Source organism: Cimex lectularius, unplaced genomic scaffold (assembly GCF_000648675.2).
Source record: "Cimex lectularius strain Harlan isolate CLEC.00 unplaced genomic scaffold, Clec_2.1 scaffold14, whole genome shotgun sequence".
In the NCBI taxonomy this organism is placed as follows: Eukaryota; Metazoa; Arthropoda; class Insecta; order Hemiptera; family Cimicidae; genus Cimex; species Cimex lectularius.
In genome coordinates, this window is record NW_019392637.1 from 2,141,069 (window position 1) to 2,165,293 (window position 24,225).

The 24,225-nt window shown below is 36.6% G+C and overlaps 2 protein-coding genes across 2 annotated transcripts; both read right to left on the minus strand.

Annotated features, from left to right (window-relative positions):
* Window positions 1-11,532: 11,532 nt before the first annotated feature.
* LOC106671941 (E3 ubiquitin-protein ligase MIB2) lies at window positions 11,533-18,632 on the minus strand. The gene is made up of 13 exons (XM_014402943.2): window positions 18,204-18,632; window positions 17,963-18,134; window positions 15,587-16,028; window positions 15,308-15,529; window positions 15,107-15,248; window positions 14,771-15,044; window positions 14,544-14,700; window positions 14,317-14,471; window positions 13,002-13,194; window positions 12,770-12,946; window positions 12,518-12,705; window positions 12,274-12,449; window positions 11,533-12,210 (listed from the first exon to the last, which is right to left on the minus strand). Exons 1-13 carry the CDS (start codon window positions 18,424-18,426, stop codon window positions 11,981-11,983), a joined length of 2,751 nt encoding a protein of 916 aa, XP_014258429.1. The 5' UTR covers window positions 18,427-18,632; the 3' UTR covers window positions 11,533-11,980.
* Window positions 18,633-21,558: 2,926 nt separating this feature from the next.
* On the minus strand, window positions 21,559-24,066 carry LOC106671964 (dephospho-CoA kinase). Its single transcript, XM_014402986.2, has 5 exons — window positions 23,786-24,066; window positions 22,207-22,410; window positions 22,066-22,153; window positions 21,842-22,001; window positions 21,559-21,774 (listed from the first exon to the last, which is right to left on the minus strand). Exons 1-5 carry the CDS (start codon window positions 23,895-23,897, stop codon window positions 21,655-21,657), a joined length of 684 nt encoding a protein of 227 aa, XP_014258472.1. The 5' UTR covers window positions 23,898-24,066; the 3' UTR covers window positions 21,559-21,654.
* Between the last annotated feature and the right edge of the window lie 159 nt (window positions 24,067-24,225).

Sequence of the window (24,225 nt, forward strand, 5' to 3'; positions counted from 1 at the left end):
TGTATAACGAAATGTAGTTTACATGCAAATGTTATTTATAAGTCATACTTACATTAGCTACTGGTGCAATTATATAATATTAATACTAACATTCCCACTAACCTGACTGCCAGCAGAGAGAGTTGATTTACCATTTGTAAATCCTCCTGGGAAAAGGAAAAAAGTTAAAATCAGAGAAACAATGTACATATATAAAGTAGATGTTATATAATTTTTTTGTAATATAAAAAGGCGATCAACAGCTTTGGGTCATTTTCCGCCTTAAAGCTTTCATGCTGGGACTAGGGCCCCCTGCAGTATCACACGCCCCCAGGACACCCTTTCATAACCACCACCCGACAGGCACCCAAATCGCATCCCAAGGCACCTCCCAATATTGAGTAAAATACAGATTATCTCATAAAATGAATATCTTTTGTATTAAATTATTGTACAAATACTAAACAGAATCTCCGTATAAATAATTTTAAAAAACCCATGTAATTCTTGTTTAACCATCGATGGCAATGAATTTTTTTCAACTAATAAAATGTAAATTTTTAACAGCATTGATATAATATTGATATAATAACAGCAAATGCTACAAAACATACAATATTGTGCATGGGGTTATTATTGTAAAAAGAACTTATTTCAAAATAAAATAAAACAAACTTTGACTAAATATTGCTTTTGTTGTGGGTGCAAGAATCAGTTCTGATGATGAGTTTAATGGAAAATTCAGAGTGATTGAAATAAACAGCACCAATTGTATTTTTTTCTTTTTTAAACACTCATTGAAATAATCTGTTCAAATTCAGTAGGTAGATAGAAGTATTAGTGGGGGTGTATATTATACTACGCCCTTTAAGAGCTAATGTATTATCCCCCATTCTGTGCTTAAAGCACACCGGTAAATCCAAGTTTCAAGGAAATTTTCGGTTCAAATTTGTTATCATTAACACAAATTACAGAGAAATTAAGATAACTATTTACTGATACTACAACCTCCTTACTTTTTATTCATTTATATTATTACATTCAACAGAAGTGTTAATATTTTTAATCTAGTAATTCAGCCTTAAATGATCAGGTATGATAAGTTGAAAAAATCTCAAATATCCAATATTTCAAAGACAAAAATAATAACAAAAACCTGGCATGGCCGATGACTGGTCGGCAAAAATAAATCTTCCTCATAATGGCAACCTATCGCACCTACATAAAAATAAAAATAAAAACATTGGAAAATGGAATATTGTAAGGTTTTTTCTTCTTTTAATTGGGCTGGTGCAAAAGTAATGCAGTTTTTGCAAAGGCGATCAAAATTATTTATTCAAAATAACCTGCTCAAAAATAAATAGGGATGTTTGTAGTTTATTCTTATTAATTAAATTAACCGATTTTTTGTTATTAGTTGGATAAAACAAAATAGAAAATACAAACCAAAAACAAACACATTTTTTAAAACGGATTTACTTAAGAATAGTAAATAACTATGTTGCGTCATGTAATTATTGATTTCAAATGAAGCGCGATGTACTTGATGATGTAATTTGATTAGTTCTTACATGCTATTATTATTGTTATTATTAATTACTTTTGTAAATAGGTTCATGTCAATTTAAGTTGGAAGATATCTTTAACGATGTATATATCGTTATTTTACCATTTGGCTCCCCCCATAATAGCTAGTCATGAAATACAGTATTAATCCATCTAGTAAATGACTGAAGCTAGGGAAACAATAAAAGGCCATCTTTTTTAGCATAAAATTTTCTAAAAAATGGGACCTAGCGCAGGTCTGTGACATAACAGGCTGAGAAAATATGGATTTCCAAAGTTGGTTTTATTTTTTTTTTTTTTCGGGCAGTGTAGTTTAACTGAGCAGTTATGACAAAATGAAAAACAAGAATTGCTCGACAGGTACGCACCAGATGAGGAAGACGAGGAAGAGAGGTGAAATGTAAATATAAAAGTGGGGGATAAATAGAATTGACCAACATTGTATATATTTTTGTAAATATTTAATTTAATATTGCGCAAAATATAAAAATGAAATTTATGATGTTTAATAAATTAATCAACTCCTTAATATTTAGTTTATAATTTAATTTAATGCTTCTTTTAATATAAATGATCTGAGATCTAGCTACTTACTATAAAAAACAACATAAAGGGTCAAATCTGTGTTCAGACAGCCTTGGAAGAAATCAGCTCGTACTGCTCAGAATAGCACCCTGGTAAAAGTAAGAATTTTTTATCGTTGAGTATAGTATCGGCCTTCATGATAAATATTGAACTAATGTGATCAGGGATGAAGCCATGTAGGTGAAAAAACCAACATGTTTTTCTGCTGTCGAGCTTTCAGCTATATTTGACGCCTTACTCAGGACTGAAAAACAATTTAAAAAACTTTACAATCAGTTTGGACATGTTTGTCCAACAAGTAAGAGTTTTTGACACTTAAAAAAAAACCAAACTTTTCTGAATTGAATTTGAATTAGATATTGAAGGAACTAACATCCCTTGGAATCTCAAAGAACGTTCTGAGATAAAGGAATCTCCAAGTAGCTTGGAGGAGATGTCGATAGTGACTAGACACGGACCCCTCCTCAATAAAGCCCTGCGCACAATATTAATAATAAAAGCATCAGTTCTGAGAAGTCCATGGAATAACATTCTTTCCACTGGCACCGGGATATGCAGGGGCTTCGCTCTGATGGGGCTGGGCTGCACCGTTGACTTTTATAGACTCAAGGCTTAACGACCAATAAGGTCGCAGCCTTTCAGGTTTCAAGCTTACAGCTCATCAGGTTGAAGGAATTGACATCTCTCGACATGAATTGTGAAAGTGGAATAATGATAAAATTAAATATTAAAAATGAAATTAATTTGTTTATGTATAATTTATTTAGGTATATATTTAAAGTAGGAGGTAAATCAAAATCTATGATATTTTTAATTCACTTATCTCCTTTTTCAATTTTACATCTTTTAAGTTCAAATTTCTATAAACCAATCTAGTTCCCTACCATTGTTGAAGAAATATAACACTGTTGTATTATATTATTTGTTATTATTGTTATTACTATTTTATTATTGTATTACAATATTTGGAAATAAAAGCTCACCGTGAAGAAGCCGAGTCTCGACCGCCACTCGCAGCCTGAATTGTCCTTGGGAAGGGCGGGAAACGGCCTATGATTCAAGGATCCTTCCGTGTAAATAAAAAATATTACATTACTCAAAATCTTTACTCAAAATAATAGCTCAAAAAATTAACTAAAAATTAAAAAATATTTAAGAATTAATTATTTATTTTTTAAAATGAAATAATTACTCAAATTCTAAACGGAGAATCGTCGGTCTATCAGTTCACTGCCAGCTTAACCAAGTATCTCCAGAAAGTACTAAATTATGATTAAATTTTTCAAAGAATCGGGTGTAATTTAAAAAAAGGTACTTAAAATATCCGGTTTATATTATTTTTAAATATTTTCCAATGCTTAAATTAATTTGTGACAGAATTGTATGATTAATTCTGAATCTGTAGTTGTGGGGGGGGAAGTGTTTTCCCGCTATTTGCCCTCTTTCTCTCCTGGCGGCCATAGATTCAACACCAAATTTTCTTCCTCTAAAAAGGTATTTTTATTTTTTGACATTTATTAAGTTTATACAAGTCCGGTTCTGTGTTTTTTAAATTAATTACATTGAAAATAGTCAATTGATCAGTTTGCATTTGTTATATAATTAGGATATTGATTTATTTTGGGTTATGGATCGGAAGTTTTTCGGCTACTGGCTCTTCGAGTCGGTTCATCGGTTAAGATGCTACAATTTCATTTCAAGCCTCAATATATGCCTTTTCTAGTTATTTATAAAAATAAATTTGTTCGAAATTGTTGTTGTACTATTTAATAAGTAGGCTGACATTGTATTCTCATCAAACGAACGAATACTCAGACCTCATTTCGGACAACTAGAAAATCAAGAATCAGCTTTTAGTCATCATTTATTCTAAATTGAATTATTCTAACTACACATCTAATAAGTCAATTAAATCTGTCCAACATGTTGATGATGATCCGTTTGTAAGTTTTGAATCGAGATAACTTATTTATAATAAAAGTAAAAATTGCAAATTAATTAGGTTTGACATTTTTTAAGCGTCCATCCTGGTTCACAAATTTTCAAGGTCGGAATGGGAATGCGAAAAAAACAGCATGGCGGATGATTGACAGGCAAAGACAAAAAAAAAACGGCCTGGCCAATGACTGGCCGGCAAAAAATATCTCTCATAATTAAAACCTATCTCAGCTAAATAAAAAAATAAAAACGTTGGAAAATGTTTGAAAATAATATACGGAATATTGTTTTAATTGAGCTGGTTAAAAAATAATGCTGGTTTTGGAAAGGGAGTCAAAACTAGTTTTAATTTTTATAAAAAAAGGAAATTTATTTCAAATAAACTGGTCAAAAGTAAATAAGGATATTTGTAATATATTCATTTTAATTAAATTAACCGATTTATTCTTGTTAGTTGGATAAAACAAAATAGAAAATACAAACCAAAAACAAACAAATGTTAATAGTCATTTTTAATTAGGCTGATAAAATAGGTATTTCCAAATTTGGCCATTTTTCGTGCAAAAGCCAGGTGGTCGGTCTTTTTTTATGGGTAGCGTAGTGAGTACTGAGCTGTGCTGTTATGACAAAGGTTCTAGGTCGTCTTGGATTTGTTCCGCAAGAGTCTACAGACAAAATCGGCAATTTGTCTACAGACAGTACCAGCCTTTAAGTTCCCGCAGGGTCGGCATTGGGACATGTGACGTGCCGATATAGTGAAGAAGAAGAAGCTGTCCCTTACGGTTTACCAATGCTGGACAAAGACGTTGCAGTTTCCAATTTCTAACCTATAGCCTAACCATCCCAAACCTTCTCGGCAATATTCCTCTGCTGTGATAGAAATAGAGGATATGGATAAATGGGGCAGCCACAAGGCATTTTGCACTCAGTAGATCTATTGTGCTCCCCTGCTTTTTTATAGCTCACTGGCTAACTTTAGGTCGTTAATCAACATCCATATCGTTTCCAGCGGCTCTTTAGTGTATGTACTTGCTTGCGCCTGTCCTAGTTGCAAGAACCTGCACCTACATAGACCTTCACAGAAACATTAAATACGTTCTGCGGTCTCCTCCTCTTCCTGGCAGTATCCGCACAGTGTTTCTTCTGTCTGTACTCCTATCCGGTGCATGTGCTTTCCTATGCCCTATCAGGATCCGACCAGAATCCTGGTTCGGTTGTAATTTTACAGATGGCCCTTCTGTGAATCTCCTCGCGTGCCTCGTACCTGTGGTATTGTTCCACCAGGTTTTGGACTCATTAAGGATCCCATTTCAAGATATATCCCTTTTGTGGCAGGATGCTAAGCGACAGTAGGGTTCAGGATCTGGCCAGTTCATGTTGGCTCCCTCTTTGGCCAACATATCAACCTGATCAAATGATGTTAAGGGCGGTTTGGGCTGTACATCGCTCAAGTTTAAATTCGTACAAATAAATTTAACGAAAATCTAGTTTGGACATGTTTAATTTTTCAGGTCTTCAATCTTATAAATTTAACATAATAGAACAGCGGCGTATTTAGCCGAAGGTCGTGGGTTCGAATCCCGCTCGTGACACTGATTTTTTTTATCACAACCAACATAAAACATAAAAAGAATAATTAATTGAAAGAAGTAACTTGGTCAATTGACCGCTAAAACGTAAATGGATAAAATGAAATGTTTTTATAAAAGATAACAGTTAAAAGTATTTATTGTAATCCGTAAATTATATTCCAGGATTGTCCTTCGTTTACATGACAAGCACCTACGAAAATAAATCAAATTTTCAAAACCTGCAATAGGTATAGAATGCAATAGAAAATAGATTTTTTTTTACGATTTTTCGTTTTTACTTTGGAAATAAAGGGCTTTACGTCTTAGCTTGATTCTTCTTCAAAACGTCATAGCAGGTCGTTTCACTTCTAAAAAGACAATAAAAAAAATACCGTTTATTTCCAAAAATAGGGTTTCCGAGCTTAATTCTTCGTCCAATTAATCCTGCCGGTCGATTTACACCGAAAAAGAAAATGAAAAATTTGACTTTTTTTCTAGGTATTTATTTTATTTTTAAACAGCTTTACGAGCTTATTTCTTCTTCCAATGATGGAGGTCGTTTTATTCGTTTAAAAAAAAAGTTTTTGCGTTTATTTCCAAAATGAGGGCTTTACTAGCTTAATTCTTTTCTAATCACCCATTAAGTCGTTTTACATCGAAAAAGAAAATAGAATGTTTTTTTACTTCAACTCGTAAAAGCAAGTAGTTTTAGTTCTAATAAGACAACAAAAAATTATACGTTTTAGTCATTTATGTCTAAAAGTAAGGGCTTTACGAGCTGAATTCTTCGGCAAATCGTTCTAGCAAGTCGTTTTGGTTCTAAAAAGAGACTAAAAAACATTTACGTTTTGCTCAGCTATTCTCGTTTATTTCCAAAAGGAAGGGTTTTACGAACTTAATTCTTCTTCCAATCACCCCAGCAGATAGTTTACATCAAAAAACAAACTGAAATTTTTTTCTAGGTTGTTCGCATTTAATTTCAAAATGAACAGCTTTCCTAGCTTAATTTTCCTTCTAATCAATACTGCATGTCGTTTTAGATGTAAAAACTCTGTAATTTTGTTCGTTTATTTCCAAAATAAGAGTTTAAGAGCTAAATTATTCTTCCGACCATCCCAGCAGATCTATTACATCGAAGACAAGAATGAAAAATTTTCCTTTTTTTCTTGGTTGTTCGCACACAAATAGACTATATTTGTAGTCTATGCTATTATATCAATGTTATTAACAATTATATTGTATTGGTTAAAAAAATGCATTGTTGAAGAAGGGTAAAACAAAAATTACATAACATTTTTTAAAATGACTTATTCAGAGATTCTATTTAGTATTTGTACGTACGGTAAAACATATTTGTCCCTTTTTGTAACTCTCTGCTACATTAAATACAACCACAATTTTTTTTAACTAATAGAAAATTTGTCTGTTCAAACTATATTTCATTTATTGTAGAATGTGTATATATATAATTTTTCTATTCTCTGATTTTAACTGTATTTTCTCAATTTTCTAGGAGGGATTTACTAATGGTAAATCAACTCTCTCTGCTGGGAGTCAGGTTAGTGAGCATGTTAGTAATAATATTTTATTATTGCCCCTTAAGCTAATATATGTATGATAAATAATAATATTTAATTATTACCCTTTCAACATATATACGTATGATCTTATAAAGTACTTTTGTGGCTAATCTACATTTAATTTATTTTATGACTTCTACATTTCTAATTTCTTTTTGTAAGGGAGTTGGAACATTTTTACATTTATTTATTATCATTTTTTTATACATATTTTCACAAAGTGCTATTTAAACAGTGCGTTAAGTAGTTCCGCGAGTGTTGAACAGTGTGTCGGTTGCTGGTTCATCGAAGCTGTTTTAAGGCGAGGATTGTTGCCTTCAGAGGGTAAGTTTAATTTATATAACATCTTTTTTTGATAAGTACCTTGTCATCTATTCTCTGATTTTAATTGAAATTTTTATTTTCCCAGGGGGGATTTATAAATGGTATATCAACTCTCTCTGCTGGTAGTCAGGTAAGTGAGCATGTTAATATTAATATTTTATTACTGCCCCTTCAGATAATATATGTATGATCTTATAAATAAGTTATGTGAGTAAACTACATTTAATTTATTTTATGCTTTGTACATTTCTGATTTCTCTTTGGAAGGGTGTTGTGCTATTTTTACATTTTTTTATATTTTTATTATTATTGTTATTAATTTTTTTTTAAACATTTTTACAAAGTGCTATTTAAACAGTGCATTAAGTGGTTCTGTGAGTGTTGAACAGTGTGTAGGTCGATTTTTTTATTATTATTATTGGGTAAACTACATTTAATTTATTTTATGCTTTGTAAATTTGAAATTTCTTTTTCTAAGCGTGTTGGGTGATATTTCGATTTTCACAAATTGGTATTTTAGTGTATGTACTGCCAAAGCGAGTACAATTGATATTTAAACAGTCCGTTAAGTTGTTTTGCTAGTCTTCAACACTATGTAGGTAGCTCGGTCATCAAACTGTTTTATGAAGAGGATTGTTCTCTTCAGAGGGTAAATTTTATTTATATAACATCTTTTTTTTTTTTCTATGTATCTTGTCTTGTATTCACTGATTTTAACTGAAGTTTTTCTTTTGCTAGCTTACTTTTGTAGGTAAATTATATTTAATTTAATGTATGCCTCGTACATTTCTGCTATTTACACAGTGCTTTCAGTCTTAATAGAAAAACGAATATCTTACCCTACTTCCTTCCCCACTCCTTCAAAATCAAAAATCCATAAAAAATTATATCTTGCTAATACTTGCCACACATCTTCACAGAATGCACACACTTTGAGTGAGTACTTTGATTAATCCTGAAATTCCTATATTGCCTTCATCATTTTATAAATTCATTTTTATATGTTAAATGGTATTTGTATAATCCAAACAATTTTGCAAATCCCATGCTCAGATGATGATCTAAATTAATATCGAAACGTAGGCACAATAAAGAAAATGCTTTTCTAAATCTATATCATACAAGACGGCAGGTTAGAGCAGCAAGGTCGTGGTCTTGAATCCTGCCCGTGACACCTTTTCCATTTCTACCAAAAACCTTAGACAAAAAGTATAATTGAAATCAGTATTTAGTTTATCTCAACCAAATCTTAATTAATTGAACAGAATTTATTTGGTCAAGCGGACCAAAATAATAACATGTAATAAGCAAGATGAAGTATACTTCACTAAAGCTCTCCGTGGCTATTTAGTATTTCATTTGTCTCCGAGAATCAAATAGATTACACGATATTTGAAAAATGACAAAAAGGAGGGAAAATTCAAAAGGTGGGGTAGAGATGGGAAGTTAGTTTCCGAGTGGATCGAAGTCACGATAGCTCAAGTGGTAGAGCAGCGGCGTATTTAGCCGAAGGTCGTGGGTTCGAATCCCGCTTGTGACACTGACTTTTTTATCTCAACCAAAAGCTTAATTAATTTAAATGAATTTATTTCATCAAGCGGACCACGAAACCTAATAAAATTAGTATGATTCGAAAAGTCCGCCGGATGCGTGNATTGCATTTGTATCCTTTGTTTTGAAAACGTCGACCAACTGATTGAGGTTCAAATTTCTTTTATTTCCATCGTGGTAATATAATCATTGAACACCACTTTCAAAACATGGTAAACTTCCATACAATTCAATCACCTCAACAATAAAATTTCGATTGAATGTCATTACAATAAAGAATAAACGTTTTTGACTTTTTGAGAATGTACGACGGAGATGTTTCCTCAGTGACAGAATGACGGAGACTGCGCCAAAAAAACGAGGGTTTTCCCATTCACGAACAGGCCACCGCGCCAAAATCCCCACCTTCCACGCCAGGTTTTCCCATTCACCAACGTGCCATGCCGTCGTCGCGCCGTAGATATTTGGAGTGGCGCGATGGAGTTTGGACCGGTCGAATATTCGGCACATCCGGGCACGCCAGTTCAGTTTTGCCATTGGCGTGGTTTTTGGAACGGCGTCCCTCCGTTTGGACTGCTTGGAGCGATTCGGAATGGCCACCTTGAATGAGAATTCTGAATGAGACTATGATACCACCTACTACCATGAATTTGAAATTAGGAAATGTGAAAAAGCCAAGGGTTATAACAATAAGTTATATTATTCATTCTCCTTATGGACAGGCTTAATAAACAGTTTATAAGAAAATAAACTATTAACAAATGTAAAAAGTTATGAAATTAGAAAATATGAAAAAGCCAAAACTGGGTGTTTTGCCCCTTTTAGCTATTTTCCACATTTATCGATATTTTATTCATTTTTCATGTCCTATTAACTTGGACTTGCTGAGCATAAACAGTTTACAGGAAAATAAATGAATACTTAATGTAAAAAGTCCTGATTTTTATGGTCATTTCTGTCATCCTCATTTAGGCTAAACGAGAGTTTTTTTCTTTTAATTTACCAATTGTTTTGCCCTATAACGAAATGAATTGGCCAGATTTGTCCTTATTAAATTGAAGAGTTATGTAAACTTTATTTGGTCGCCAATTTGTTTATATGATAAAAACATTTTTTCAATATTTTTATGGGCCTTTTTGACACGCTCGTTGACTTCAATATAAAAAAGCAGTGTTTACAAATTAACACTCAGTTTTGCTCTAAAACCAAATGAATTGTCCAAAATTGCCCTTATTAAATGAGAAGTTTTTTAAAAATAATTTTATTCATAGCTGATACATACTTGTACGTATTACAAATTTCACATGGTCACAGCACTTGTGCCAGTGCTACACTCAATACTCAATCAGTGTGAGGGACAAGGAGGTCTCGAGGCCATTGTCAATTTAGGAAAAGTGGCGGGTTTTATGGTTGGGAATGTGTAGAGAAGGCTTGGGCACTAGGGTTAAGTTAGATTGTGAGGTTGGTTTGGATGGTAAGGTTAGTGACAGTAAAGAGCTTTAATGATTTGTCTGAGTACTTTTGAAGGATTGATTCACAGGACGGTTTGGTCGAACCCCACTGTTCTACTCTGTATGTCCAAACTCTAAAGTGGTCGCAGTAAAGTCTTGTATAATTTTAGCTGAGTCATGTCTGTCAACAAGGATTTCAGTCCTAGAATCAACCAAGTCCTCTGTTAAGTTTTTGTCTTTTAAGTCTTGTGTGGGGATTGCACGTCAGTCTGCTGTCCAGGTATCAGTCCTAGGTATTTGACTTGAGTGGAAGTTTATCTCTTTGTTTATCTGATTTAAGAACGGGGTCAAAAGTTAAGGAAATTTACATTAGAGAGAAGAAAATTCAGATTTTATATATAAACAAACGCGTTTGTCTTAAACAAACTTAAAAAAAAAAAAATTATTCGGAGATCATGGGTGCGGTCTGGTGTGACGTAGGTTTTAGAAAAACATGTTCTTTGTCATGCGAACGTTTCGATCTTTATTGAGATCATCTTCAGGGTCTGGGATTTATAAATATTTAAATTTTACAAATACATGTAGGATGTGGAAAAAAATGAATTTATACAATGCTAGAAAATTGAAACAAGAATGACCCACCTACACGGAAAACAAACACTTTGAGTGAGTACAAATACTTTGATTGAATCTATAATTTTCTAGCACTGTATAAATTCATTTTTTAATTAAAAAAATTTCTAGCATTATATAAATTCATTTTTTGTAATTAAAATTTTCTAATATTTTATAAATTCATTTTTTTCAATCTAAAATTTTCTAGCATTGTATAAATTCATTTTTTTTAAAAATCTAAAATATTATGATGACCGTCGAATTGAACGAAGTAGAGTCGAGGCCATCGTCGAGGCTGTATAAAGAAGTATTACAATGATGATTATTTTATGATTGAAATGGGATGAAGGAGGTCTTTTTTATAATAAAATGGAAAAATAACATCTTTTATTGGTTTAAGTTCACAAATCTGACAATTCTGACTATTTCATAATTTTTTCCCTTTCTTCCCAGTGCTTTATTGAAAATTTTTAAATTTTATAAACACAATTTAAAAAAATTAGATAATTTCAAAGCCCAAATAAAAATACAAGTGATACAATCTAAACCAGTCCTAATAAATATTCATATACTTAGTTAATTGATAATGCTGATTTTTTAAATAATATTTTTATGTATAAAATAGGCTGATTACACAGCACTTATGATGACTAGAACAGTCGTTTTGCACTAGACGGATTAAAAAAACTGTAAACCTTACCTTGCTAATAAAAAAAATCAAAGCATCCTTTGGTTCTGATGCTGTCACATCGTACGATTTGGTAAATAACATTTGGATGCGTTCGGAAGACGATTTTGTGAGAGAAACGTAGAAAAAGTTTCAGTATACGTTGATTTTCTTTACGATGGCTCTACGGCACATGTGGCATGTGATGAGCTCAGCACTGCACTTGTCACAAGCCGAGTGGCCGCAGAGAAAGACAACATTCTTCCTCCGTTCCATGCATATTGTGCAGCAGTGGACCTCCTCAATCTCGGCGATCTTTGTCTCGAGGTAGCGCAGGCACTCGACAGATGGCTGTTTCGCCTTGTACTCAACAACCCTTCCATCTATTCAGCACAAATTTTATTATTATTTTTAAAAAAATGTACAGCGTAATAAATTTACTGTACCCTGCGCAATGCGTTTCGTTATGAAAATGTGACACTTGAAACACTTCTTGAGACGGGTCGTGCAGTCTTCGCATGCCACCTTGTGACCGCACGGCTCGAGAAGAACCCTAGAGGTACAGAGCTCGGAGCAGACAAGGCACTCGACTGGTCCTTTCGCCTCCCTTCTTCTCGACCTCCTAGCAGAAAAAATAAATAAATAAAAAATAAATAAAAATATAAAAAGCTGCAAAACAATCTGTCTCACTCGGCATCGGTGATAAGGAACGTTTTAAGTATATCCGCGTCACCGGGCCTGCTGACGAGGTCAATCGGTGTTTTCCCTTTGTTGTTCGTTACGGACAGACTAGACCCTTCCTCGACGAGGTAGCATGCAATTGAAAGCGCAATCAACCGATCCTTATTCTCTTCTCCATACTCTAAACCACTATAAATCTATAAATAAAATAAATAAATAAATGCAACATATAAAAGAAATTTTTTTAATAAACAAACAAACCCTAAATATATCTGGACAGGTGGACTGGTCGATTCGCGGCACTTTGTCCTTTTTCACCTGTGTTGTTATATAAGCTGACTTGATCAGCACCATGTGAAGCGCTGAGTCGCCATCTTCGTCGACAGCCGATAGCGATGCGCCGCAGTGTATAAGAAGCTCTGTGGTCCCACAATGCCCCTTTACAAAACAAAAAAGTAATAAAAAAATAATAACAAAAACACTGCTTTCTCACCTGAGAGACAGACAGCATGAGAGGTGTCTGATGTTTGTTGTTCACGAGGTCGACCTCCGCTTTACCACTCATTACAAGCACTTCAGTAACATTCTTGTAACCGTTGAGCGCTGCGAGGTGGAGTGCTGTGAAACTGTCGTCCTTCTTCAAGTCGACCAGATCACGAGCGACTAGCAGGATGCATTCCACGGCGCTAAAAAATGGTTGATAATATTATCTTCCGAGGTTGATAATCTTCTGCCTTGCCATTCAGCTAAAAGTAGTTGGCATTGGTACAACTATTCTGAGAAAAAGTTATTGGTCGTACAATCCTTTGACTTAATCTTGTCTTAATTAAACAGTCATCATTGCTTCTATCTTTGGCTTGATAGTCATTGGTACTAATGACTTTAACCCAATGGTTAATGATCCTGCTGTCTTTGACTTAAGAGTCATTGGTACTACTATCCTTTGCTCAACAGCCATTGACCTACTGCCCTTGGTTTCAAGTCATTTGTTTATTGATTGGTACTTGTCTCTGCCTCAACAAACATTGGTTCTGCAGTCATTTTTGCTTTTATCACTGTGTCAACCACCATTGGTACAACTGTCTTCAGCCCAATAGTTATTTTAATAAGTTCCTTGACTCAACTGTTATTAGTCCCTTGCTGTACTCAAGTAAACACTCACTGGTACTACCATCATCTAGCAGTCATCCGTACTACTGTCTTTTACCCAAAAGCTACATCTTTGGTCCAACAGTTCTTACCATCTCAACTTTAAGAATCGTTGGTAGTACGGTACTTACAATTAAGAGCCAACAGTTATTGGCACTATTACCCTCCAGTTCAATTTTTTTTGTTTTGTTCAAATGGTCCTGATTGATCATAAGTACTGCAGTCATTTTTGCTTCTCACACTAGCTCCAAAGTCATTAGTCCTGATATACTCAATTTAATAGTCACTGATACCACTGTCCTTGGGCCAGTAGTCATTTGCACTGCCGTTTTCAACTCTACAGTCATTGACCTACTGTCCTTGCTTCAACTTTCTTTTGTGTTTAAAAGTCATTGACACTGCTGCCATTGTTGTTTCATCTCTGGCTGGAGTGATATTAGTCTTTTCAGCTCAATAGGCATTGTACTATTCACTTTTCACCACAATAGTCTCTTTTGGGTACTGCAGCCATTGACACAGTCATTTCAGGCTTAACTGTCACTGGCCCTACAGTCATTTTAGTCCTGCTATTCTCTGCTCAACAGTCATTGGTATTACTGACCTTGGCTCAACGCCATTGGTTTAACTTAAGGGTTGTAAATCAAGGGATTTTTACTTACAAACTGTTGCCTTTAATCGCAGCCTGGTGCAAAATGTTGAACCCCCTGTGATTTCTGAGATCAAAGTTGACACCCGGGTACTCAGTGAGCAGTTCGATCGCCTCAGAGCACTCATTGGCGATCGCATCGTGCAAAGGCGTGTCACCCAATTTATCCTGATTGAGAGGGGGTGGAAAAACAAAATATTGAATTTCACAATGTGACCGGTGATAACCTAAGAGACTCACCTGTATGTTGACATCGGGCTTGTACTTCAGGAGGACTTTGATGCACGAAATGAGCTTTTTCGAGATGCATATGTGCAGAGCGGTGCACATGCTATGGTTGACGGCGTTTATGTCCGCGCCCGCTCCAAGCAGTACGTCCATGATCCCGCTATGACTCCTTTATTTTTCCCAGTATATTGTAAAATAAGTTCATTTATGTTTAATTTTTAGTATTTTTTTTTATATACCCAAATGCAGCATAATGTAGTGCAGTGTCGCCAACGTCGTCCTTTATGTTCAGATCTGCACCCATTTCGAGGAGCTTTTTGACCACGGCCATCTGACCCTGATGAGCCGCAACTTGCAAACACGTCCTGTTGTCCGATTTGAAATTGATCTTATCTGGATTCTGAGTGAAATATTCTTCGACATTGCCAAGAAGGCCTTGCCCGGCGTCGTATATTATGCGGTGCATTCTCATTGAAGTCGCAAGGTCCAGGTTTTCCAATTCTTCTGCCAAGTCTGAAAAAAGATGAGATTGTCAAGAGTTTAGGATTTAGTAAAAGTTTTTGATTTCGGTGTACCAGATCCTTCTGAGGTGCTGGCGACACGCTCGCCTGTCGATTCAACACAGAGCGGGTTGAGTGTCCAAGTCTGCCCATCCACCGTGACCCTAAGATCGCCGTCCTCGTACACCTTCACCACTTTTCCTGTTTTGCCTAGTATCTGAAAAGTGCGGGTTTACAAAATTACTACTATTTGGACATTTATTTTCTTATACATACTGAGTCCATTTTTTCGATCCAGTCGCCATGCCCATTACGCTGGAGTTTTGACACGACAGCCTTGTCTTTAAGAATGATGACATTGTCGCCTTTGTCGAAGTGTTCGTTGACTTTGATAAGGGCTCTTGGATTGAGTGTCCATTTCACTTGCAGCTGCGGATACCAGACACGAACGTCACCCTTTTCAGTCACCCTGTGCACCCTCCCGACCAGGCCGATTGTCTGAAGAAATAAAGTAAAATTGAAAACTCAGACTAATATACAAACTGAAAGACTTACGTCGGCCATTTGGACATTCCAGCCATTGTGGCCCTTCTGCATAAGTTTGAGTGTGTTGCTATCAACGACTATCTTGACCCTTTCATAATAGGCAAAGTCGGTCAGGGTCGGGAGTGAACCGTAAGCGGACGGGGGGCCACCAAGGACAGGCAAGTGTGCTGGGTAGTACGTTCCGGGGGATGCTGGCTCTACACATACGAGATCGACCTTGCCTTTGTACCCGAGTCTATAGATGTTGGTAAAACCCGTCCACCATATGACTTTTACGACGGAACGCCACGTCTCGTTGTTCCAACCACTCACCTCGAGCACTCGGCCAAACTTACCCGGGATCCCGTCCTGTTCTCCCCACTCCCAGTCTTTTCCCCTCATCACCTTTGCACCGACGAAAGTCCCTTTCAACACCATTTTAACACAGCCTTTCCTCGGCGGCAAATCCACCCTGCAACAGTTCAAATAGAGCAACAGATTAAATTATATAATGCCCAAATAAAAAGTTATAAAAAAGAAAATATTGTAAGGGGGTCCAAGAAACCTCTCACTCTACACATTCATGCATCTGAGATCAACAGTCATTGGTATTACTGCCATTGTAGCCACCATCTCTGGCTCAGTAGTATTTAGTGTTACTCTCATCTAAGCTCAACAGTCATCGGTACTACTCTCATCTAACCTCAACTGTCATTGGTACTACTCTCATCTAAGCTCAACAGTCATTGGTGGTACTGATTTCAGCTCAATAGTCATTGACCCTACTGCCCTTGACTCAACTGTCATTCATTCGTACTGCAGTTTTTATTCAATACCCAGGATCCTACTCTCCTTTGCCATTGGTACTAAGGACTTCAGTTCAATTGTCATTGATCCTACTGCCGTGGTTCAAGTTTATTTTGAGTTCGAAAGTCATTGGCCCTACTTGACTTGAATAGTCATTGGTATTACTCTCTTCTGGGCTCAACAATCAATTGGTAGTAATGACTTCAGCTCTTGTTCAACTTTCTTTTAAGTTGAGCTTATTTGGCTCAATAGTAATGTTACTGGTTTTCCTTACTATTTTCTGAACAAATATTAGTCCTGTTATACTCAGGTCAACAGTTATTTGTATTACTGACTTCAGCTCCATGATCTCTTATGAGTTTAACAGTCAATGGCACTGGTAAGTAGGCATTCCCACTAACCAGTGCCAAAGAATGACACCCTATAAGTAAGTAGGACATGTCAATGAATATTTCTATACAAGTCTGAAACATAACACAGGACATGGCTCAAAAGTTAAGTGTCCACTTGTCAATGACATATGTCCTATTCTTAGTTGTTTTTGTTTTTTTCCACGGGTATTTAAACTACAAGGTTATATGAACCCTCAGGGTGATGTTTTTGAAGGAAAAAAAAAAACTAACTATATATAGTTATTGTTATTATTTTTGTAAAAGCTTTGAAAGACAGAAGGTCACAATATATATAAATAGTTGATATTGCACTATGACATAGGTGTCGCTATCTTGTATCTATAATATTAGAGATAAAAAGTTAACCTGTCACGTTACTGAAACCTGTAAAGTTACTGAAGGAAATTCTCTCTGACAGTCATACACAATAGGGAAAGTATTAATGACTGGCATTGCCTTCAAAAGTTCAAAGTATTATACTTATATTTACAAATGCCCACCAGATATTTTCAATTATAGATTAGCCAGTAATCTCCTGTACAAACATCAGATAAGAAAAGAAATACAACTGATAAAATAATTTAGAGATTATGAGCGATTGTTTGTTTCTATTTCAGTAACTTTTATACGATCGTTTCTGATAATTTGTCTTAAATGGTAGTTGAACCTGACAGTCACACCCTATCAAATCTGTTTATCCAACACAGGCTAAATAGCAGGCCGCCAGAACTGATGGTAGGAAGAGTACCGTTATTTCAAGCCATCAGACTTGACGGCTTTTGTAGGACGTTTACAGTTGGCAATCCAACAGCCTTTTCATGCCATCACACCTGATGGCTTAGTAGTCTGTGACAGCTGGCAATCTGACAGCTATTTCAGGCCATCACACCTGACGGCTGAGTGGGACATTTACAGTTGGCAATCCAACAGCCCTTTCAGGCCATCAGACTTCATGACTAAACATGATGTGAATAGTGTGCCATTTGACTGCCTGCAATTCAATCAATCAGATCTGACGGCGGGGCAAGTATAGCTGGTAAATCCAACAGCCATTTAATGCAACTTTTTTTTTTTTTTGCAACTTAGATTTAGACATAATGGTAATCCAATAAATATTTCAATCCATTGTATCTGAGAGATCGGATGTAAATGCAACATCTCAGATCCAATGGTTTGAGACATATTGAAATAAAGAACAAAATCTCACCCGGGTGAGTATTGATCGTCAAAGCGTTGAAAGCGGTGTTCCAGGTCGTGTCGGTCGGCCATGTAGCAGAGTTGGCATAGGTCATAGTTGTTGCATACGGTGCACTTGAACCGTAGACCAGCAATGCCCTGTTTCTTGCATTCGTTACAGATGATGTCAACGTGCTGGACACCTGGAACGTATCCGATTATTAGACAACATAATAGACACAAAATTGACGAATGGAGGAAATTCAAGTCACCTATCGTGGCGTTGTCATAGATCCTGAGGTCATAGGCGTTGTTGTACCCGACCCTGTAGTTGGAACGGAAGCCTGTATCCCAGTAGACGACGACAGTCCCGTCCGGTGACTCGGTGCACGTCTCACTGCCGACGTGGACGACCGTCCCGACCGCGCCCTCGCCGCCGTCCTGCTCCGACCAGAGCCAGTCAGGACCCCGGACGACTCTGAGGCCCAGTTCCATCCCGTCCGTGGCACGGCCCCTGTTTTTCCGAATATCACGTACTCATCAGCCCTTTTTTAATATGTCCACGACTAATTCGTCCAACTATCCAATAATCCGAAAAAAATGGATAAAATAAACACTGGCCGTTTTACAGGATAGGGAAACGACAACACTAAACAGCTGCTTTCTCGTCGGCGATCAGCTGGCGACTCCGCGGAACGGATTACAATACACTCCCTTTTGACTTTCACCACTGCAATTTGACATACAACACATCTACAAAAAAAAAATAATAATAAACTTACAAACTAACTAAACAAAATAAAATAATTCCCATAAAAAATTATTCTTTATATTATTTTAAAAAAATTATTGAATAATGAAGCCTACTGAATTAATCATGGAGGCGTTGGCGTACAATGTCTCACACCGCCCAGAAACAAAACCAAATCTCGTCACTACAACATTCAATAATCGTTCAAAAACAAAAATAACTGTACATTTGCTATTAATAAACTAATCAAATAGTTATTTTCACCTGTGGTTTAGTTCAACGCTTCATTGGGAGAGTCAAGACGTTCGAAAAAACTCTGAATAGTTGACCTCTAACTATCCTACTCGACTGATCGATTCAAACGTGCATATTTTCTGATGTCTGGAAATTGTATTACGTCCCATGTTTAAGCCTGGAGACAAATCTTTAGTAAACAATACCTGCCCCATTTCAAAACTTTCACATGTAGGCAAACTGTTTGAATCAATAGTGTATGATAATATCAACCATCAATCACCTCATCGTTGATGGGCAACATGGCTTCATGACCCATAAATCTAGGCCAGGGCCTTTAGTGCTGCCTGATTGTCAGAGAAAATAGATATCTTCCACAAATGTATTCCTAGTTTTTATTTCCCTGGCGCAGTGTTCAATCGCTATGATTTCAGACTGGAAAGCTGTAGCATATTTACCTAGGTTGACCGTCAGTTTGGTCTTTGGGTTCATCCTAAAGACTCCAGCCACCGTGCCCTTGTCAGTTTTGAGCCTTCAGTGTACAGTAGGGGTTTACCTTTAGAGGTTTTTCCTTTGGCCCATTCTTAACGTTCTGGTATCTGTACCTTGTACTTTTTAGTTAAATTATATTTTAGAGTAGTGGTATTTATTGGCATGCATAATCTAGTATCTGGCTGTATCTCCGCTCTCAATTTCCATTGCTTATTTATCTGGCCTATCCCTGCAGATGGTTGTCCATTTATGAGCCTGTGGGCTGCTACTCTGGCTTCTCCTTGGATTAAAATATGAACTGGTGGGAAATTTAAGAACACCTCTAGGGCCGCAGTTGGCATTGTGTTCTGGCTCCAGTTGCACTGACACAAGCTTGTCTTTGGGTGTCACTTAACAGCTATATTGCTTTGGCCTGACACACCACCGACCCATATGTCAGCATTGGTCTTAAGACGCAGGTGTATAGCCAAAACCTGGTGGAACAATACCGCAGATATCAGGCACGCAAAGAGATTCATAGGACCATCCACAAAACTTACAAAAGAAATAATGGAAAGCAGCCGCAAACCGAACCAGGATTCTGGTTGGACTCCTGACGGGGCACTGCCACATAAGAAAGCACATGCACCAGACAGATGTACAGACAGAAGAAATACTGTGCAGATACTGCCAGGAAGAGGAGGAGACCGCAGAGCACATTTTATGTTTCTGTGAAGGTTTGTGTATGTGCAGGTTCTTGTAAGTAGGACAAGAAAAACCTCAAGCAAGATCCTACATCAAGGAACCGCTGGCAAAGCTGTGGAGGCTGGTTAATAGCCTGCAGCTGGCCAGTAAGTTATAATTAACAGAGGAGCACAATAGATCTATTTAGGTCGAGGTGCAGTAGGCCTTGTGGCCGCCTCTCTTATCCTTATCCCTATCCCTATAGCCATAGGGTCGTTTTGGGATTTAATCCCGTTTTTGGCACAGAGCCCCAGGTAATTCGCTCTCTGGGTGGTTTTAGTTAAATGTTGATTCCTTGTGAGCTGTTGCTCTATTGTGATCCCTGATACTTGGACTGCTTGGAAAATGAAATCAGGGTCCCGTTTAGACATGAACTCTTCATAGTGAAAGGAATCATTATGGTTTTGTGGGTGTTCATAGATAGCTCCTCCCTTTGTTCTAATCTCAAGCTGCCATGTCAGCAAAAATTTATTCTAATTTCTGGCTGCCCTGTCAGCAAAAATTTATTCTAATCTCCAGCTGCCCAGTTGGCCTGTGAAATATTATTGATATAATAATATTCTAATAATCCAGCTGGCCTGTCAACAAAAATTTATTCTAATCCAGCCTCTTTGTCTGCCTGAACTCGGTCTAATCCAGCTAACCTGTTAGCAAAAATTTAATGTAATCTAGCTGCCCTGTCAGCACAAATTTATTGTAATCCAGCTTCCCAATCTGGAAGAACTCGGTCTAATCCAGCTGAGATGTCAGCAAAAATTTATTCTAATCTCCAGCTGCCCAGTTGGCCTTTGAAATATTATTGATATAATAATATTCTAATAATCCAGCTGGCCTGTCAACAAAAATTTATTCTAATCCAGCCTCTTTGTCTGCCTGAACTCGGTCTAATCCAGCTGACCTGTTAGCAAAAATTTAATGTAATCTAGCTGCCCTGTCAGCACAAATGTATTCTAATCCAGCTGAGCTGTCAACAAAAATTTATTCTAATCTCAAGCTGCCCTCCTGCCAGCAAAAATTTATTCTAATCCAGCTGTGCTCTCAACAAAAATTTATTCTAATCTCCAGCTAACCTGTCATCCAAAATTTAATATAATTGAGCTGCCCTGTCAGCGAGAGTTTGGTCTAATCCAGCTGGTCTGTCAGCAAGATTCAGCTTGATCAGTCACACTTCTGCCATACTATGGCATTACTACGATGCCACAATTGATATCCACATGATGAGGATTGAATCATTCATTTTAAAAAACAAAGGATTTTCTTGTATGATTCTGTATGGCACTTTAATAATACATAATACAGTTTGAATAAAATAAACATTTAATGGACAAATAAATGTAACAAAGTTTGTGGCCAGTCATTACGGTTTTTGTCAGTCGTCGCATGACTCGCACCCTCGATAATTCATAACAATAAAAATTATTACAATAAAAAAAAAGAACCCAATAAAATTGGCCTTTTATTCAAAAGCAGGTGTGTTATGTGGGTAATACGATATCGCAGATGTTACACCGTTATCCAAAGTGTCATTTAGTCGTTATGAGCCAGCATACTAACGAGACAGAGAAGAAAACTGCAATGCCACATATGAGACGGACCTTCCAGTGGAACTTGTCAGCCTTCAAGAGCCTTATGAGCTGTTCGACCTATTAAGAAAAAAAGAGAGAGAAAAAAATTAAATTGGTTTTATGCCTCATGAAAAATTGTTTAAACCTGAGTCTGCGTGTCTTCAATTGTTCCAGAGTTGTCGATGACAAAACTCGCCTGCCTCGCTTTCTCATCCAATGACATCTGACTCTCAATCCTCATACGGGCCGACCTCTCGGTCAGGTTGTCACGCAACAATAACCGCTCCAGCTGCTGTTCGGGCTCGCTGGTAAAAGGTCGGTTTTGTACTTCATTGCATTAAGATTTTTTTTTTAAACGGTAAAGATTACCAGGTCACGACGATTATTTTGTGGCAGTAATCGACCATCGTCCCAGACTCAAAAAGCAATGGCAAGTCGAGCACAATAAAAGCATGTCCTGTAGTAAAAATAAAATAATACATAAATAAATAAACTACAACAAAGCGTTACCTTCATAAAAACATTTGATTGACTCCCAGAACATCTCCTTGTAGATTTCTGGGTGTGTTATCTCATTGAGCCTCCTCCTTTTTGCCCTGTCTTGAAATATAAGCATGCCAAGCTGCTCCCTGTCAAGCTGGCCATTGCTCTTGAGTATTTTATCTCCGAACTCAGCCTTGATCTTCTTCCATGCTTTCCGCCCCGGTTCGACAACTGGGTGGCGGACAGAAAAAAACACAAGAGTGTGAATTGAAAGGTGAAGTTTTGTTATCTCCCACTACATATTGGACTTGTGAGTTATGATATAGATTTGGTAGTTATACACAAGCAAAACCCAATCATGATTTATACATAAGTCAGATTCACTCATTGCATCTACTAATGCTTAACTCAAGCACACCCATAACACCGTATACTTCGGTTAAAACCCACTCATCACACTGACTTATGCTTAAGGCAAATCCACTCATGACATCAACTAATGCTTAACTCAAACAAGCCCATATACTTAGGTCAAAATGTACATCATATTGATTTATGCTTAAGTCAAACCCACTCATCATTCAACTTATTCTTGTGTCACATCCACTCATACCATTCACTTATACTTAAATCAAGTCCATTTGTGACATCAACTTAAGCTTAATTACTTAAATACTAGCTAGTACCGAGCCTTGCTTCGCTGTGACTTGGTCTGTTATGAAATGAAAGGATAAATAAATAAAAGTATTCTAGATACTACTAGCATAGATTCAACGAGAAAACACATCATTCAATTCATAGCCCTGTTTTGGTGGCTATATGGAATGAAAAGAAAGGAAGAAAAAAGATATTTTTCACACATCATGTTTTTATTGCAAAGTTAGTGAATTGATTACATTTGTTTGTCCATTTTGTGCATAGATGTAAAGTTCAGAATGTTTGTGAACTCTGGAGCATGAGATAAAACTCATACTACAGCCTGCAAAACAGATGATCAACTGGGGGGAAAAAAGAAATTAATTTTCAAAAACATGCATGTATTATATATATAATACATGCATGTTTTTGATAAGACTCTTATGGCACCAACTTGGTAGTGAGTTGTGCTCAAGCAAAACCCACTTCACATCAGACTTGGGAGTCATCCAAGCATAAGACTCTTATGGCACCGACTTGGTAGTGAATTTGTGCTCAAGCAAAACCCACTTCACAGCAGACTTGGGAGTCATCCGAGCATAAGACACTTATGGTAACGACTTGGGAGTGAGTTATGCCTAAGCAAAACCCACTTGACACCCGACTTAGGAGTCATCCAAGCATAAGACTCTTATGGCACTGACTTGGCAGTGAGTTGTGCTCAAGCAAAACCCCCATGATCGCCAACTTGGGAGTCATTCAAGCATAAGACTCTTATGGCACCAACTTGGGAATGAGTTGTGCTTAAGCAAAACCCACTCATAATGACTCGGTAGTCATACAAGTATAATATGACTCCAATTTGAGACTCACCCACTCATAACAATGAATCTGGTACTTACAGCACACACTTGGAAGTGAGTGCTTAAACTCCTCTAAATAAAAAAATCTACTGGTACATTTTTCTCACCTCTCCTCGCGTGAAAATCAGCATCTACGACTGGTATGCCGGCCTCCTTGAGGATTTTCGACACGGTGCTCTTGCCGGACGCGATTCCCCCTGTCAGACCGACGATGTACATTTTTTAAGGGACCGATTTATTTACTTTTAACAAATTCCACTTTTAGATTTTCCTCTTTTTTTTAAAGCTAAATAATTTTAAATTTTGTTTTTTTACAAACCGTCCAAGCCAAAAAAACAGGACGGAATGTCAATTGAAGGTGTAACCTCCTGTACTGTTATTGTTAACCTTCGCGCCTCGTCTCGATTCGTCATTGTTGTTACAACCTCCTCTGAAATTGGATAACATGTTTCAAGGAAGAAACATGTTAAAAATAAAAATTAAGCATTAAAAGCAATTTTTCTTTATTTATATTTATTCTGTGGCTCTTGATAATTTAAAACGTTTC